Source organism: Bufo bufo, chromosome 4 (genome assembly GCF_905171765.1).
Source record: "Bufo bufo chromosome 4, aBufBuf1.1, whole genome shotgun sequence".
Classification (NCBI taxonomy): Eukaryota; Metazoa; Chordata; class Amphibia; order Anura; family Bufonidae; genus Bufo; species Bufo bufo.
The window spans coordinates 168,736,802-168,752,101 of NC_053392.1; the positions used below are offsets into that span (position 1 = coordinate 168,736,802).

At 40.0% G+C, this 15,300-nt stretch overlaps 1 protein-coding gene across 1 annotated transcript in view; it reads right to left on the bottom strand.

The window, feature by feature from the left end:
* Window positions 1-15,300, bottom strand: part of MINDY4B (MINDY family member 4B) — a 66,814-nt gene that overhangs the window by 29,124 nt on the left and 22,390 nt on the right. Inside the window, exons 2-5 of the mRNA XM_040431047.1 lie at window positions 14,286-14,404; window positions 14,146-14,173; window positions 3,879-4,046; window positions 392-511 (exon numbers count right to left, since the gene is read on the bottom strand). Of these exons, the coding sequence (XP_040286981.1) occupies window positions 392-511; window positions 3,879-4,046; window positions 14,146-14,173; window positions 14,286-14,398 (429 nt within the window). The 5' untranslated portion in view covers window positions 14,399-14,404. The remainder of the gene's footprint in view (window positions 1-391; window positions 512-3,878; window positions 4,047-14,145; window positions 14,174-14,285; window positions 14,405-15,300) is intronic.

Sequence of the window (15,300 nt, forward strand, 5' to 3'; positions counted from 1 at the left end):
TTTTGCAACAGCTGGAGAGCCAAAGGTTGGCCATCCCTGGTCTATGGTGTACCAATATGCCTTAGACTTTTCCTGCCATTCATCAGCTCAGGGCGCTCTATGAACAGCACAGGCAGCGCACTGAATGTAGGCAGGATATTATAGTTAAATGATAAAGTACATGGGAGATATGCTATACTGGACTGTAGTATTCAGGTTAAATTGCCATGTTGGCACTTTGCGATAAATAAGTGGGTTTGGGGTTACGGTTTGGGCACTCGGTCTATAAAAGGTTCACCATCACTGTTCTAGAAGTAATAGTATATTTGGATTTCCACATACAGTTTCATGTTCAACTGTTGTACATAATCTGTTATAGCAAAGTCACTTCTGTTTTCGACAGATCACTCACCTTCTCTGCTTCAAGAGCATAAGCCAGTTCGGTAAAGGCCTCTCTGAATTTGAAAAATGACTTTTTCCATTCATAGTTGAATGTTTGAAATGTGTTTCCAAACAGAATTTTCCTCAGCGCCTTAAAAATATTCAATAATGATTAGTACAATAATCACATATATAAATAAACTGTCCCACCTGGACACCCCCTTTATAAATTCTGCGTCCCTTCTGATCACTGCTGTTCCATCTGCTGTAATTCACTGTTATCTCTAGGGACTGACTATGTTTGTTGCAGTGGAAACAGGTTGGATTTCCTATTTTTACAATGGCCACCCATATATGATGTCCATGTGTCCAATGGACATTAATTACACAAAATGACACCTAAATTTGTAAGATCTCTAAATACTTACACCCATGACCACTGTTATGCCGCTCATAGAATCAAGAAGACACCAGGCAGAAGACCCTTGACTGTGAAACAACTGGTTTCTTTATCATTTACATTTATTGGATTATAAGGAACAGCATTACATAAGGAAGGCAGTAATAATATAGGGGGTCATTTAGAATCAGAAATACGCCTATAATAGGTGCATTTCTGCAGATTGCGGCACAAAGGTTGTTTGCGCCGAAATCGGAGACTTTTACCGTCAGCACAGTCACTTATTAATAAATGATCTTCATAGTCTTTAAACAAAGAACTTCAAAACATTTTTGTTAGGGGTTGAAACACCCAGTTCACAATAACAGTTAAAGATAAAAAGGATAGGTAGGATAATAAAGAATGGAAAAGGGGATAAAAGAAGAGTGCAAATATAAGACCCTGTATTGTATCCATTTTTCTTACAAGCTTCCACAATGAGAAAATAAGAAGGGTTCAGAGGTAGTAGAAGTGGTTTTGGGATTTAGAAGCTATCCAGTAATACTAGTTTGAAATAAATGTATCTCATACCTGTAGATGTTTGTGGGCAAACATATATTTATATGTATAATTAGTATTAACCCTTTCATGACCGGGCCGAAAAAAGGCCTGAATGTCCAGGAAGCTTTTTGTGATTTTGTGCACGTGGGGGTTTAGTGACCGTAGCTTTTTTATTTGTTTGACTACCAAAATAATTTTTGCGATTTTTTTTTATTTATTTATTTGACACTTAGGACTTTTTATTAGAATGCTGTTTTAGAGGGCTTTTTTTCTTTTTTAGGTTTAATTTGGAAGAAAACCGCTAATTATTATTAAAAAGTAATTTTTTTTAATTATAGCTTTTTATTTCATAAATATTAAAACTGGCACAAAAATGTATTATTGAAATGGGTTCCCTATTTTGTGACGATCATTTTCATATATAACATGTATAGGTTTGAGAGAACGGTGAGACTATGGTGACGGTTTCTGTTAGCAACTGCATTTTTGTATTTATTTTTTACATTTTTTTATTTGTATTTTTTATTTATTTATTGATTTACTTATATTTTTATTTCTTTTTGGCACATAATATGTCCCCCAAGAGGTTATTAAAAGAGCTCTGGAGGACAGTGTATTTTTTATTTTTACTTTTTTTTTCAGCTTTTTTTTTCACGGTTTCCACTTTAACTGGGGCATTCACAGGAGCCCCAGTTACAGGGGAAAACAGCCCCCTGTGGGGGGGCATTACACACAGGCAGAGCTGATCAGGGTCTCCTTAGACTTTACAGCTCTGCTCCTGCCCTTGCCCCAGACAACCCGGCGGTCACGTGACCACCAGGAGTAACAGAGCCGCTTCCTGCTCCCTCCACCATGTGCTCGTAGAGCTCTCTCCTGCCGGCACAGGAGAAGGCAGAAGCAGTAATAAACCGCTCCTGTCTTCTTCTCAGGGTCCCTGCTGTGTCTGTCAGCCAGGACCCGACCTGCTCCTGCTACATTGCAGGAGCAGGAGCTTTAATCGCATGTGGCATGCGCAGATAGCACGTATATACACAGTGGGCAGTCGGGAAGGGGTTAACTTTAGCAATAATATTATTTAGTGATGATATATCAGAAGATCTCCAAAATTGGCCTATTGATGTTGTTAGGATATGGCATGATACAAACATTTTGTATTTGGTATTTTTTCCACTCCTAATTGTAGTATATTAAACTCTGGTGTAAGAGTACATTTTAGATCAAGAATATTATTAAGGAACAAATGTATATCATGCCAAAAAATAGGCAAAATGTGGACATTCCCAAAAGATATGTAATAGACTGTCAACTTGACCGTAGTCTCCCCAACAAAGATGTGGAACATTCAGGAATATTTTAGATACTTTATAGGACGTGTTTTACCAATGATATAACATTTTTATAAAGGATTCATCGTGGTTGACACAGGAGGAAGTAATACCAGTTTATGCGTATTACACCAGTGTAAAGGTGAACAGGACAGGTTCAGGTCTCTTTCCCATTAAGCTATATGTGTAAGTGGTTTATGCATCTTTGTATATGATAATGATGAGTAAAAATGCTAATGCCTTTTTAAAACTTGGTTTTAACACGAGCAAGCTTAGTTCCCATAGCAGCTTGCACCTTTCAGTTTTCAGAGCTGCTTTGGAAAATGAAAGGTGAAATCTGATTGGTTGCTATGGGCAACTAAGTCAGTTTTCCTTCCTTCACACCTGTTTTGATAAATTTCTTTTTAGAGGTCACATTTGGAGGATAAATCAGAGAAAGAATGTAACTCTGCATTGTCATAAAGGTCTTTTATAAACTTCAGATTTTATTAGGGATGTAATGTTTAGAGGGGTTTTCTGACTTTTATAGGTCATCAGTGTCTGATCGGTGGGGGTCTGACATCCAGAACCCCCGATGATCAGGTATTTGAGAAGGCTGCAGTGCCTACAGGCACTCCAGTGAATGCCACGGCCTCCTCAAACAGCGGATTGGCAGATGGTCCTGGGTGTTGGACCCCCGCTATCAGATGCTAATGACCTATTCTGAGGATCGGTTATCAGTTTCAAAAAGTTGGAAAACCCCTTTAAGTTCAAAAGTGGTGTTGATGGAGCCCATAGAGGTGTTTTGTTTTTAGTTTTATGGTCCAGATGGAAAAAAATTATTAACTATTGAAGTTAATCCAAAACTTATCATGGAAGGTGACCAATAAAAGTTGGTTTGGTGTAATATAGAGGCTTATAGTAGTTCCTTAGATCAGGTAAGCTTAAAACACCTTGTTTTTTAGGTAGTGACATCGTGTTAAAGGCTATTCTCGGTAGTTTTTTAGACCTGATAAATTTAGAAAGTTGGGAGTTTAGTTGTGTAAATATACTGTTTGGAATAAAAATAGGCAAATTGCGAAAGTAATATAAAACCTTCATAGCACATCATGAATATATAACTACTCCTTTATCTTCCCTTTGTACAACCTTCCACCACCGTAGTTGCTTTAATTGCATTCTGCTTGTTCTGATACAACAGATAGTATTTCCCAGGCCCTTTGTTGGTCCTAGCTTAGATTTCATCTGTTGCTTTACTGACATACTCTGCTTACCGTTGCCATTTCTATTGAGATGGGTTGACCTCCGAGGTCCGATGCTACTATCAACTCTCTTGGGATGGAGTAGAATATACTTCCTGGAAATGTCTCATGCTTCTTGCTGCTTGAAGTCTCTGCTCTCTCCTCATTTTCCTCATCTGCTTTCTGGCAATCTTGGTTTAGCTTTGTACGACAAATTGTTAAGTTATTGACTGGAGAACCAAACACAGTAGTAGATGTGGGCACTAGTAAGGATGCCTGAGTAATGTATAACATATGTAATATGCAAGTCTTGTTAAAGTTTAATAAATACACAGAAAACATACACAAAAGTAAAAAATAAAACATTAAAAAGGTTTTCCATGATACTGATATTGATGACCTATCCTCAGGATCAGCTGTTTGAAGAGACCATAGCACTCCAGTGAGTGCCACAGCCTCATCCTAGCCATTGAAGTCGAAATCATTGGTGATGTAGCCTAGGTGCAGCCGTTTCCCATTCAAGTGATTGGGGCTGAGCTATAATACCAAGCATGGCTGCTATCCAATGGACGACATTGTACTAGGTAAGCTAAGAGGAGGCTCACTGGAGTAGCGCAGCCTCTCTAAACAGAAGATTAGTGTGGTGCCGGGTATCGGTACCCCGCCAATTGGATATTGATGACCTATGCTGAGGATAGGCCATCCAGGGATGGACTGGCCGTAGACCTTACAGGGAAATTTTCCGGTAGGCCGATACCTAGGGGCCACCAAAGCCCTCCTCTCCGCCATTGGCTGGGTACAGAATGAGCTCAGCGGTAATTAATGCTCTGAGAATCAGGCACTCATGTTCTTGACAAGTGGCCGCATGTGCCCTCCTGAATTCAACTGCTGTGGCCCACATCTCACCTCCTAAGCTCCCTGCTCCATATTTTAATTAAGGACAACTGAAAGATGAGGAAGAAGACAGAAGATGTTAGCTATTGACCACCACAGAGGGACAGCTTTTGGGGCAGTATATTGTAGAGCACAATGGTTTACGGTTTTGCTGGTTAGGTATTTTTCACTATGGTATTGCTGACACTGCCTACTTGTGTTCCCCCACCTTCTGTCAATTTGGACCCCTCTACAGCATGGACTCACTTTTATAAAAAAAAATTCCAGGGCCACTTTAAGTTCCCAGTCCACCCATTAGGTCATCATTATTATAATCTCGGAAAACTCCTTTAACAACACAATTTTCGCAGTTCAGTTCTAATTGCAGTGCATTCAAAATTCTAAAAGATTGTCAGGGGACATTCATTTTGTCTCCCCCTACTTCTAATAGATCTCATGTCAGACCAATCTTTGGGAGACAAATTGCTATAACTAGAAATGAGCGAATTTAATTTAACAAAGTGGAATTCGATCTGAATTTCAGGATAAATTTGATTAGCCGCAAAGCTGAATTTCCTCGTGCTTTGTGGTAGCTAATCGATTTAACCTGAAATAGTGTAAAAAACAAAAAAAATCATACTTACCTCCTCCATTTGCTCGCAACAGTCTGGCCTACTCATCGTAACTACACTTTACACATTCTGTTTTCAGAAGTGGAATGTTTGGTTATTTGACTGTGATCTGCCCAGATCTATTGCCATTGTGATTTTTTAGGTGAATTATATGCAGTTATTTGGACAAATATCACATGAATTAATATAACTAATGTTACAATGCAAATATTCACACCACGGACCTCATACACACAAGGTCAAATAGTGATACAGACAGCAAGTTGAAGATACATCCAATATGTTGATGTGGTGATTGCACTTTTACCAGTTTTACATTCCAGTTCTCATAACTCTGTTTTACAGTCATTCCAAGGTAGCAATTTGTAATTACAGAAATATTAACATCTTATATAAAACTACTTTTCCCCTAAATGTTCATTTTTTTAAATAAAAAAAAACAAATTTTACACATGTGGATATATTTTAATAAATGCAAATAATGCAAAAGCATAAAACATACAATTCCTGCAACCTGCAAACATATTTTAAGCGAATTACCCCCAAATCATTTATCAAATCTGCTATGCCAGTTTTGTGGAGTAAAAACGTTGCAAGTAATGTTGTGTGCAATATTTTGTGCATATTTTGCAACATTTGGCGAGCCTTCAGAAGTGGAGTGGACCTCAAATGCGATCAACTATATCGTCTCGAACAAATTGCACACTGGGATGCTCGCACCCCTATGCAGTTCGAAAATGTTTGGAATCCATGGAAAACATTTAGGAATTTTTCTGGGATTTGAGTTCTTACAGTGTTGGGAACATTTTGCGAAGGTGAGCCTCCCCTTTGAGCTGCTTCCCTTTGAAAGGGTCTCCTTAGGGTGTGAGCACTCATATTGATTGCTCCTAGTTGGAGTTAGTGCAAGACATTACACTTTACGCCTGCCTCAATGGAATTTTGTTCTTTACAAAGCTACTCTTTACCCCCCTCCCCTAAACTCACCTCTTTCTCCCTTTTGCTTTTCCTTCCCCCCCTCCTCACCCTCTGTCTTTGTTTCTTCTTGCATTATTGTGTTTAGGGTCAGTCCATTTAGATATCTAATGGATATTCATATGTCTGTTATATTAAGATGAGCAGAGGCGTTTTCTTTGATGGTATCATTTGAAAAACAATGAGCATGTTAATCTTTGGTATGTGCAACTATACATTTATAATGTATGCTCAGGTTATGTGTATACTTCCAAAAGGTTGAAACAATGCTGACCTTTATGTTGTTTATTTCTTGTCGGAAAACAATAAAAACAATTTTAAAACAGAAGTGGAGTGGAGAGTTGGTCCGGATTAGGCTCTATTCAGACGTCCGTAGAATGTGTCGGTACCCGTTCCGCAATTATCCGGAACGGGTGCGGACCCATTCATTCTCTATGGAGCATGAATGGACGCGGACAGCACACAGTGTGCTGTCCACATCCACATTTCCGGTCCACGGCTCCGGAAAAAAATAGAACATGTCCTATTCTTGTCCGCAATTGCAGTTCAATGGGGGTGCCGGCCGGGTGTATTGCGGACCCTTAGAGATTAGAACAGTGCTTTAATCTCATTTATGATGTGCGACTTTTTAAAAAGTATCAAAAAAGTTGCATCTCCATGCCAGGCAACCCCCTGTGTACTTTCACTCAGAGTGGTTAAACCACATTGCAATTGCGCCAAAATTAATAAAACCTAATGCCCTCTTCATAAATTTGGCACGGCAATTAAAACTGATACCAAAGACACAGCAAATGATAAATTCGCCATTACTGCTGAATTTAGTTAGCTTGAAGCTGCGGTGCACTAACCTGGTCGTATAGTGAGGTGTCACTTACTATTGGTCTCTTCCTGACGTCTTCCTGCAGTAAATCAATGTAACTTAACTTTGAGGCATCTCTATTCAGATGGACCTTTGCACAAATATTCATAATAACAGGGTAACAGGAGTAGTCACAGGTGGAGACGCTTGTGATGACTGGCCTCCCTACCAGTGCCTGCCAAGATACTGCCTTCCTGAGTCGTCTCGATTACTACATAAATAGGACACTTTCAGCCTCCTTGAATGGATAAGCTGAGCCATGGAGAGATGTGTATTTGACATGACAGGGCTTCATGCAGAGCTCTAAACGCATATTACCCATGGAATTATCAAATAAAAATGAGGAAATAACAGTCCTAAAAAGCATTTTAGCTGAATGCGTTTGTCTGGACAGTTGCAGTTTTTATAAGTCTCAGAATGGTGTAAATCTTAACTAGTGATGAGCAGCAGGTGCCATATTCGAATTCGCGATATTTCACAAATATTTCGCTAAATATTCGTGATATATTCGCTAATTCGAGACTTCGTTATATTTGTACAATGCTATTCTATTGCGAAAAATCGTCATTGAAATATTCGTGTGCGCATGCGCATTTTTCGTATATGATAAACTATATTAAATAAAGAAGAATATTCAAATTCAGTACTGACTAAGATATTTTAGCTTTCTCACATTGGCCCACAAGTAAAGCCTCATGCACACGTCCGTGAAACACGGACCATTTGATACCGGCCTGGATTTCTTCTAAGTGCAGGAGCGCACGGCGTCATTGGTTGCTATGACGCCGTGCACTTCCTGCTGCGGACGCAGTACAGTAATACACTGGTATGATCTATACCAGTGCATTACTGTACTGCGGCGGCAGCAGGAAGCGCCCGGCGTCATAGCAACCAATGACGCCGTGCGCTCCTGCACTTAGAAGAAATCCAGGCCGGTATCACACGGTCTGTGTTTCACGGACGTGTGCATGAGGCATAATGGTCCATTACTGGCCTGCTTTTTGCTTGTGGGCCAATGTGAGAAGACTAAAATATCTTAGTCAGTACTGAATTAAAATATTCTTTAATATAAAGAGAAAAAGGGGGAATAGACGGCTCTACTGCTCAGGCAAATGGTTGAGGTGCAAGGCTGCTAAAACTGACTCACCCAGTCAGGAGTAGATAAATAGTAGGAAAATAAGTAAGCAGGCACACTCTAATTTGGGTCAATATATTAATTTATTTATATATATGGTCGATGTAGAGTATATTAAAATTATGGTCGATGTAGGGTATAAAAAATGGTAAATATAATCAGGCAAAGGTGGAGTGAATAAAATTCAGCTAAATGTCCTTTTAGATAGGTAGAGAATAATGGATGTCATTCAATGGTAACCAGCTGGTATTAGAAGTATTGAAGTAATAACATATAGGAATAATAAAAAATGAAAAAATGAAAAATTGTAAAAAATATATATAAAAAAGTGCGCTGAATAATGCGCTAAAAAAGTTGTCCTTTTATAAAAGAATAGTCTCAAGAATGATGCGTTTGTATTCCTTATATAGGATAATAGTATACTTTTGTGGTGATGTCCTCTGGGTGAGAGATATAAGGTAAATAAGTGGATACTGCGCCTTATGACTCCTTATGTGGTTCCCGCTGTTAGATGGAGAGTACGTGATGTGCCTTTTTGGTATATATAGGTAGGTTATTTATCAAAGAACCGCAGGCATATACATTAATAGAATGCAGTAGTCAGTGAATGTTATGCTTGTATGCGGATGCTGTGGGAGGAAGGGGCGCTCTGTGCCTGAGTGCGGCGTCCCGCACTGTCTCTGGCTACAGAGATCACTTACCCTTCACCCGGCGCTGCTGTCTTTGGTCCTCTGGCGTTGCTCAGTTCTCCCTGGGCGGCTGTGAGGTGACGTGGTTCGCGCGTCTGTGAGGTGACGTGTGTAGTCACGTGATCGCGATCTTTCCCGGCTTGTGCTAAATGGTCCCGGCCTATTCTTCTAGCTCCGTTCCAAGTGGAAATCAGCACCTAGAGGCTCCGTCCACTCACGCTTTATCCCGCCCAGGTCCAGTGTTCTGCCCGCCCAGCTCCTCTTGATTGATGCCGCTGTTCCCTGAATCGTTGGCGAAATCCCGCGCCTGCGCCGTTCACTTCTGTCTTCGGCGCAGGCGCAGTGAGTGAATGATGCGATCCTAGTGCCGGATTCCTCACTGCGCCTACGTCACAGTGAGGAAGCCGGCATCAGGAGAGCTGCCTTCACTCACTGCGCCTGCGCCGAAAACAGAAGCGAACGGCGCAGGCGCGGGATTTCGCCAACGATGCAGGGAACAGCGGCATCAATCAAGAGGAGCTGGGTGGGCAGAACGTTGGACCTGGGCGGGATAAAGCGTGAGTGGACGGAGCCTCTAGGTGCTGATTTTACGCCCACATAGCACCTAGAGGCTCATTAGCATATAATAAAAGTGCTTTTTTTTTACAAAAACGGCTGCAGGGACTAATGTTAGAAACATACTGTTATGTAGTGCTGACATTAGCACATCGCTATATCAGTCAGCTACATAACAGTATTTCTGGTGGTAGAAACCCTTTAAGGCCCTATGCCTGAAAGCTGAAGTTTCTAAAATAACAGGTAAGCTATTTAGCATTACTTTAATTCTGCTATTTTTAACCATGGGCTGTCCAAAGAATTCCTGTGCCCCTCAACACAACAAAATGTGGGCCCTCTCCTGTAGTTAGGGGCTTACATCTGCATGCCTGGTGGTCTGAGATAGGGAAGGGGTTACTGCTGGTGATTTTGTGTATGGAACTGATAAATACAAGTAACCTTGCTTGTTTAGGATAAGAAAATGGTAATAGGTAATGAGTCATGACAGAATACCTGGTGTCTAGGATGGTTGTTTGGGTTAATACCAGCAAACTCAGTGGTTGAGTGTACAGCACCGGTATCCCTTGTGGTCCAGGGTGGTAAAAGTGCAAATTAAAGAAATTTAAAAAGAAATAATATTTGGAGTAATGCACACCATTATTTTAACTATATCAATGCAAAAATGCTGCTCTACTGCAATTTTCACTCTTTTTAGCTTCTATAATCACCTCTCTGCAGCTCAGGTCTCTTATTTCTGTAGGTGGGCAGCAGCTCAGATCAAGCACCTGCATCTACCAGGAGTGCATTGCAGTCAGCTCTTACTAACTTTTGCTACCCAGTTTCCAAGACTCTGTTTTCGTATTTTTCTCCACTGCATACCAAATAGTCCCTCACAAACAGCCCAGCACACGCAACTAAGTGGTTGAGTGTACAGCACCGGTATCCCTTGTGGTCCAGGGTGGTGAAAGTGTGAATCAAAGAAATTAAAAAAAGAAATAATATTTGGAGTAATGCACACCATTTTTTTAACTTCTTCTTTAATCACCTCTCTGCAGCTCAGGTCTCTTATTTCTGTAGGTGGGCATCAGCTGAGATCAAGCACCTGCATCTACCAGGAGTGTATTGCAGTCAGCTCTTACTGACTTGGCTACCCTGCCTTCAAAGCTCTCTTTTCCTCTCCTCCTCCCATGCATACGAAATAATCCCTCACAAACAGCCCCAGCAATTCCACTAATAAATGGCACTATGGGTTACAATGTACCCCCTACCCCAATTTCCTTCTCCACTGTCTATAGAGATATAGTATATACTTATATGAATTTAAAAGTAATGATGAAAGAAAAATGAAAAGTGCCTGGTACACTAAATCATTATGCTGGGATCAGAGAGCAGGGAATCTAGTGAGCAAGTCGGTCCCCCACTGAATGCAGTAAAAGGTGGACCAGAATTTTGGCCATTAATATCTGTGGCCTACACACCTCCCCAGTTTGATGCCTCTGCAGAAGAAGACAACACATTTAGTCTCTCCTTCCATCCCCTGCACTAAAGTTTAGAGATTAGATAGCAGTTGTGTGAACACTGGTCTGTGGAATCAGACCTATGGCCTCATGAGCTCTTTGATTTGGGCAGTTCTGGCTGTGCTGGATCCCTTTGATATCTATTGGGGGAGAGCATACCTTTGGTGCAACCTTTGCAGCTGCTCTGGGGCCTGGTAGGCTAAAAGCAGTTTTCCACTAGACTACAGCTATAATTTCATGGCTAACAATTAGTAATGGATTGAGAGATATAAGGTGGTGCTTTGTGATTAGATATTGGATAACAAGAGGCCTATATACTGTTCATGGAAAGGGACCTTCATCTGCCTGTGTCAACTTCTGAGCCCTATACTTGGGTGTCTTGTTAGTTGGACAGAATGGGTAGCTTTGAATATGTTTTCTAAATGGACTTTGAATAGTTTTAAAGGGGTTGTCCGGGCTTTTACTATTGATGACGTATCCTCAGCATAGGTCATCAATATCAGATCGGTGGGGGTCCAACACCTGGCACCCCCGCCGATCAGCTGTTTGAGGAGACACAGGGCGCAGTGTGTACGTGCCGTCTCCCTTCTCTCTTCATGTCCTCTGTTGCTGTCCCATAGACATACAGCAGCAGAGCAGGAAGAGAGAGATGGGAAACGGCACGTGCAAACTGTGCTCCGTCTCCTCCTACAGCTGATTGGCGAGGGTGCCGGGTGTCGGAACCCTGCCGATTTGATATTGATGACATATCTGGAGGAGAGATCATCAATAGAAATAGCCCGGACAACCCCTTCAAGGTTAAATTAACATTAGTTAATTATAAGAATACCAATGCCCTAATAGAATGCTATTGTCAAACTAATGTGAAATCAATATCAACCTGGGGAAGTTTCAGATTTTCTACACCCGTAAGGTGCGATCAGCAGAATACAGTTTAGAAGGCTAATCTTACTACTCATTGTACTACATATAACTACAGTCTTGAGTGATGGAAATGCTTTGCAGCAGTATATGTCAGCATTATAGTACCTTATAAAGATTAGGCCAGAACCAGAACCAGATGGACAATGTACTATGGAATGCTTCTGCTTGTACAGGGAGTAGTTCCCTTATTGGAGAATTGTTACTTATGTAATTATTTTAAATATGGAACATCAAGATTAGAGTTGAGCGAACCCCGAACCCGAACTCGAACCTGCCAAAAAGCAGGTTCACTTAACTCTAATCAAGATGATTGAAAGCAACCGCTTTAGAATTTGGAATGAAAATCATTTTACAAGAAACAATGGGGAGATGTGTCATTCTTGCATGCCAATCGGTGTAAAAAGGTTGCAAAATTTAGCATTTTGTCATTTTGAACAAAAAAAGTGGGCAATCAGCTGGCTGAGATTTCATTTTCTGGTGCATGGAACTCCTGAAGATGAACCAGAATTATTACCTCTTAATGATTCTAGCACATTATACGTCCCCAGTTTTTTATAAGACTGGTGTAAGAAGTCCTAATACATTACCCCATTATGGGAACGCTCTAGCTGAGTTTATTCAGACTTTAGACTTTTTTTTTTACTATAATCCAGTTTCATAAATAAGAATCCTAAAATCTATTTATAAGTCTATCATTTTGTTGTTAAATCTCCTTTTCTCTTCAAGAACATTGAGTTTTGTTTGGTTATTGGTCAGGGAATGATGCTGAATATTGGCAGAGAACTGACAATGCCTGAAAGCAGATGTAATTACATTCTGAAACATGGTGCGGAATTCTCTGCTTCATCTTTCCATCTGTAACATCTACAGTATGTGAAACAGACATCTCTTATTTTAAGCTAATTCTAAACACAATGCCCTGCTGTGAAAATGTTGCAAGCAGATTCCCAGATTGTTTGAGCTCAGTGATGGGAATTCTCCCATCCTTACTTGTCATTAGTTACTCATATGTATTGCCCAGATATAAAGTATACCTCCACTTATAAACAAGTTTTCAGAAATGAACAGTATAGGTGAATATAAGAAACTTTGTAATATATCTTAATATATATACTATATTAAAGAATTATGATTTTCTTCAGGCTTCTCAGGCTGCTTTCTTCCTTCTTCCCTTCACTCAGAGTTCACTTATTTCTATAAGCAATGCATCTCTGTCTCTGGTCTCACACACAAAAGTCTATGGAGAAGAAATGAAGAGGCTGCTGCCAACTAGTTGGTGATTTGTTACCTCACTCTTAACATGGTAGAGCCTTATCTTACTAGATATAGTAGCGTCAAAAGTGCTAAGTGTAGCAGAAGTAAAAGCCCCATTACAAGATAAAATATTGTTTAAAAAATTATAAAATTGAGCAAAAGTAGGAGTAATGTAAAAGCATTGAACAATAGAACGACAAGCGATAATTGTTTAGTTTGTCGTTCTTGTGATCGCTGAAGTAGACACCTAAACAACTTCTGTAAAGGTGACTTAAAAAACTGCAGTTTGTGGTGTCTCTCATCCAGAAGCCTCCTTCTCCCTCTCCTTTCTCCATAGACTTCAATGTTAAAAGCAAAAAAGAGCAAAGCAGCCTGATAAAAGCAGATAGAAGCACTTTTCTTTAATAAGATATATTACAAACTTTTTTATATTCACCTGCACTATTCATAAATGGAAAGTCGTTTTATAACTGGAGGTACTCTTTAATATATGGTAAATTATATAGATGTATATCATACGACTATGCAGTGGTATATTGATGTTAAAGAAAAGGTCATCCTCTATTAATTTTTATATTTTAAGTATATTAATATTCTAGAAACTTAGGAAAAGCAATTCGCCCCGTTTCACAGTTCAAACCAATCCAAAGAGATTTGTGGGTTGAATACTGATATTTCTCTATATATTGTTTGTTTTCTCTGGAACCTTGGATTTTTGTATGAAGCACATACTGTTCAAAGACAATAGCTTTTTGAACAGACAGGATGGCAGATCAACTGCCAAGGTCTGCTTCTCTGCTACTTTGTTCCATCACATAACTGTGCCACTGTACTAGTTATACATTTCTATTATTTACTGTGCTTAAAAGAAAATCTCAAATGCATCAATAGTTATTATTGCCTTAATTTACCTGAATTGCTGAATTTCCGATCTCCATCCTGCAAGTAACAAAAGTAACAGATGCTTTCAATCATAATGCAAAGTACTGCCAGAACAGCTAATCAGTACTGGCAATGTCATCTAGCCGCAAAGTATGAATGACCACCTCACCCTTGAGAACTGAATATGGCTCTCCATTTGTCCAGTGCAGAAATTCTGGTTGCAATATCTTCCAGTTCCATTGGTTTGACGTTGGGATCGGGGTCCAAAGGTCTCTTGTCCATGTGAAGCTGGATAGGAACATAGAGAAGTGGAATAAATGGGTCCGTCTTTTATAATGGACATAAAAGGTTGATATTGCATCCCCCACAAAGGCCAGACAGAAAGTTACTGACAAAGTGTCACCATTGAGAGCGGGCTGTAAGCTCACACCGACACCTCATGATTAAACTTTTATCAGAGATGGTACTAGTCTGTTCTTTCTCCTCACTCTACAAATATAGATCAACAAAACACGTTTAATTTCGTCTGGGACTGAATATCTATTTCCTCTGGGTATGAATATTTTACATGTGTGAATTGTGCTCACAGAAGAGATTATATAATGTCTTTTTGTGTTGCATTTCACTGCACAAAATGGAGATGAAGATTGACCAGTTTTGTCTTCTCTCCGGGTTTTCTGGCCATTCTATCGGTGATAGATATATGTGCACTGATGTGTTGCTTTCTTATGATGGTTGGTTATGTGTCACATAATAATTTATTTATTAAACCGACTGTCCGGCATAGTTACTTTGCAGCCCTTGTTGGTGTAGAAAGGGAGGGACATAATGAATTCAAACAAGTGTTCTATTGTAAAGGCATTACCTAAGGTAATTTTTTACTCTGGATCCCTAAAACAGCTTGATGATGGAGAGTCATACTACAAGAACATGCGATCATCCCCGGGTACTGACTTGCTCCCTGTGTCTGTGGCTGGAAAATGGATATTCCATTCTTCTATTTTGCTTCCTCTATTAAAAATGGGATCTTCAGAAGCTGGAGCTTGTATTTTGACGTTCTCCATCAGCTCCTCTATCGGGACGGATCCGTTATGCAGGCCATAGACTTCTATTATGACGGAATGAATAAAGGAATGCCTCTAAAGGCATTCCGCTATGCATTCCATCGTAGAATTGCGTTATGG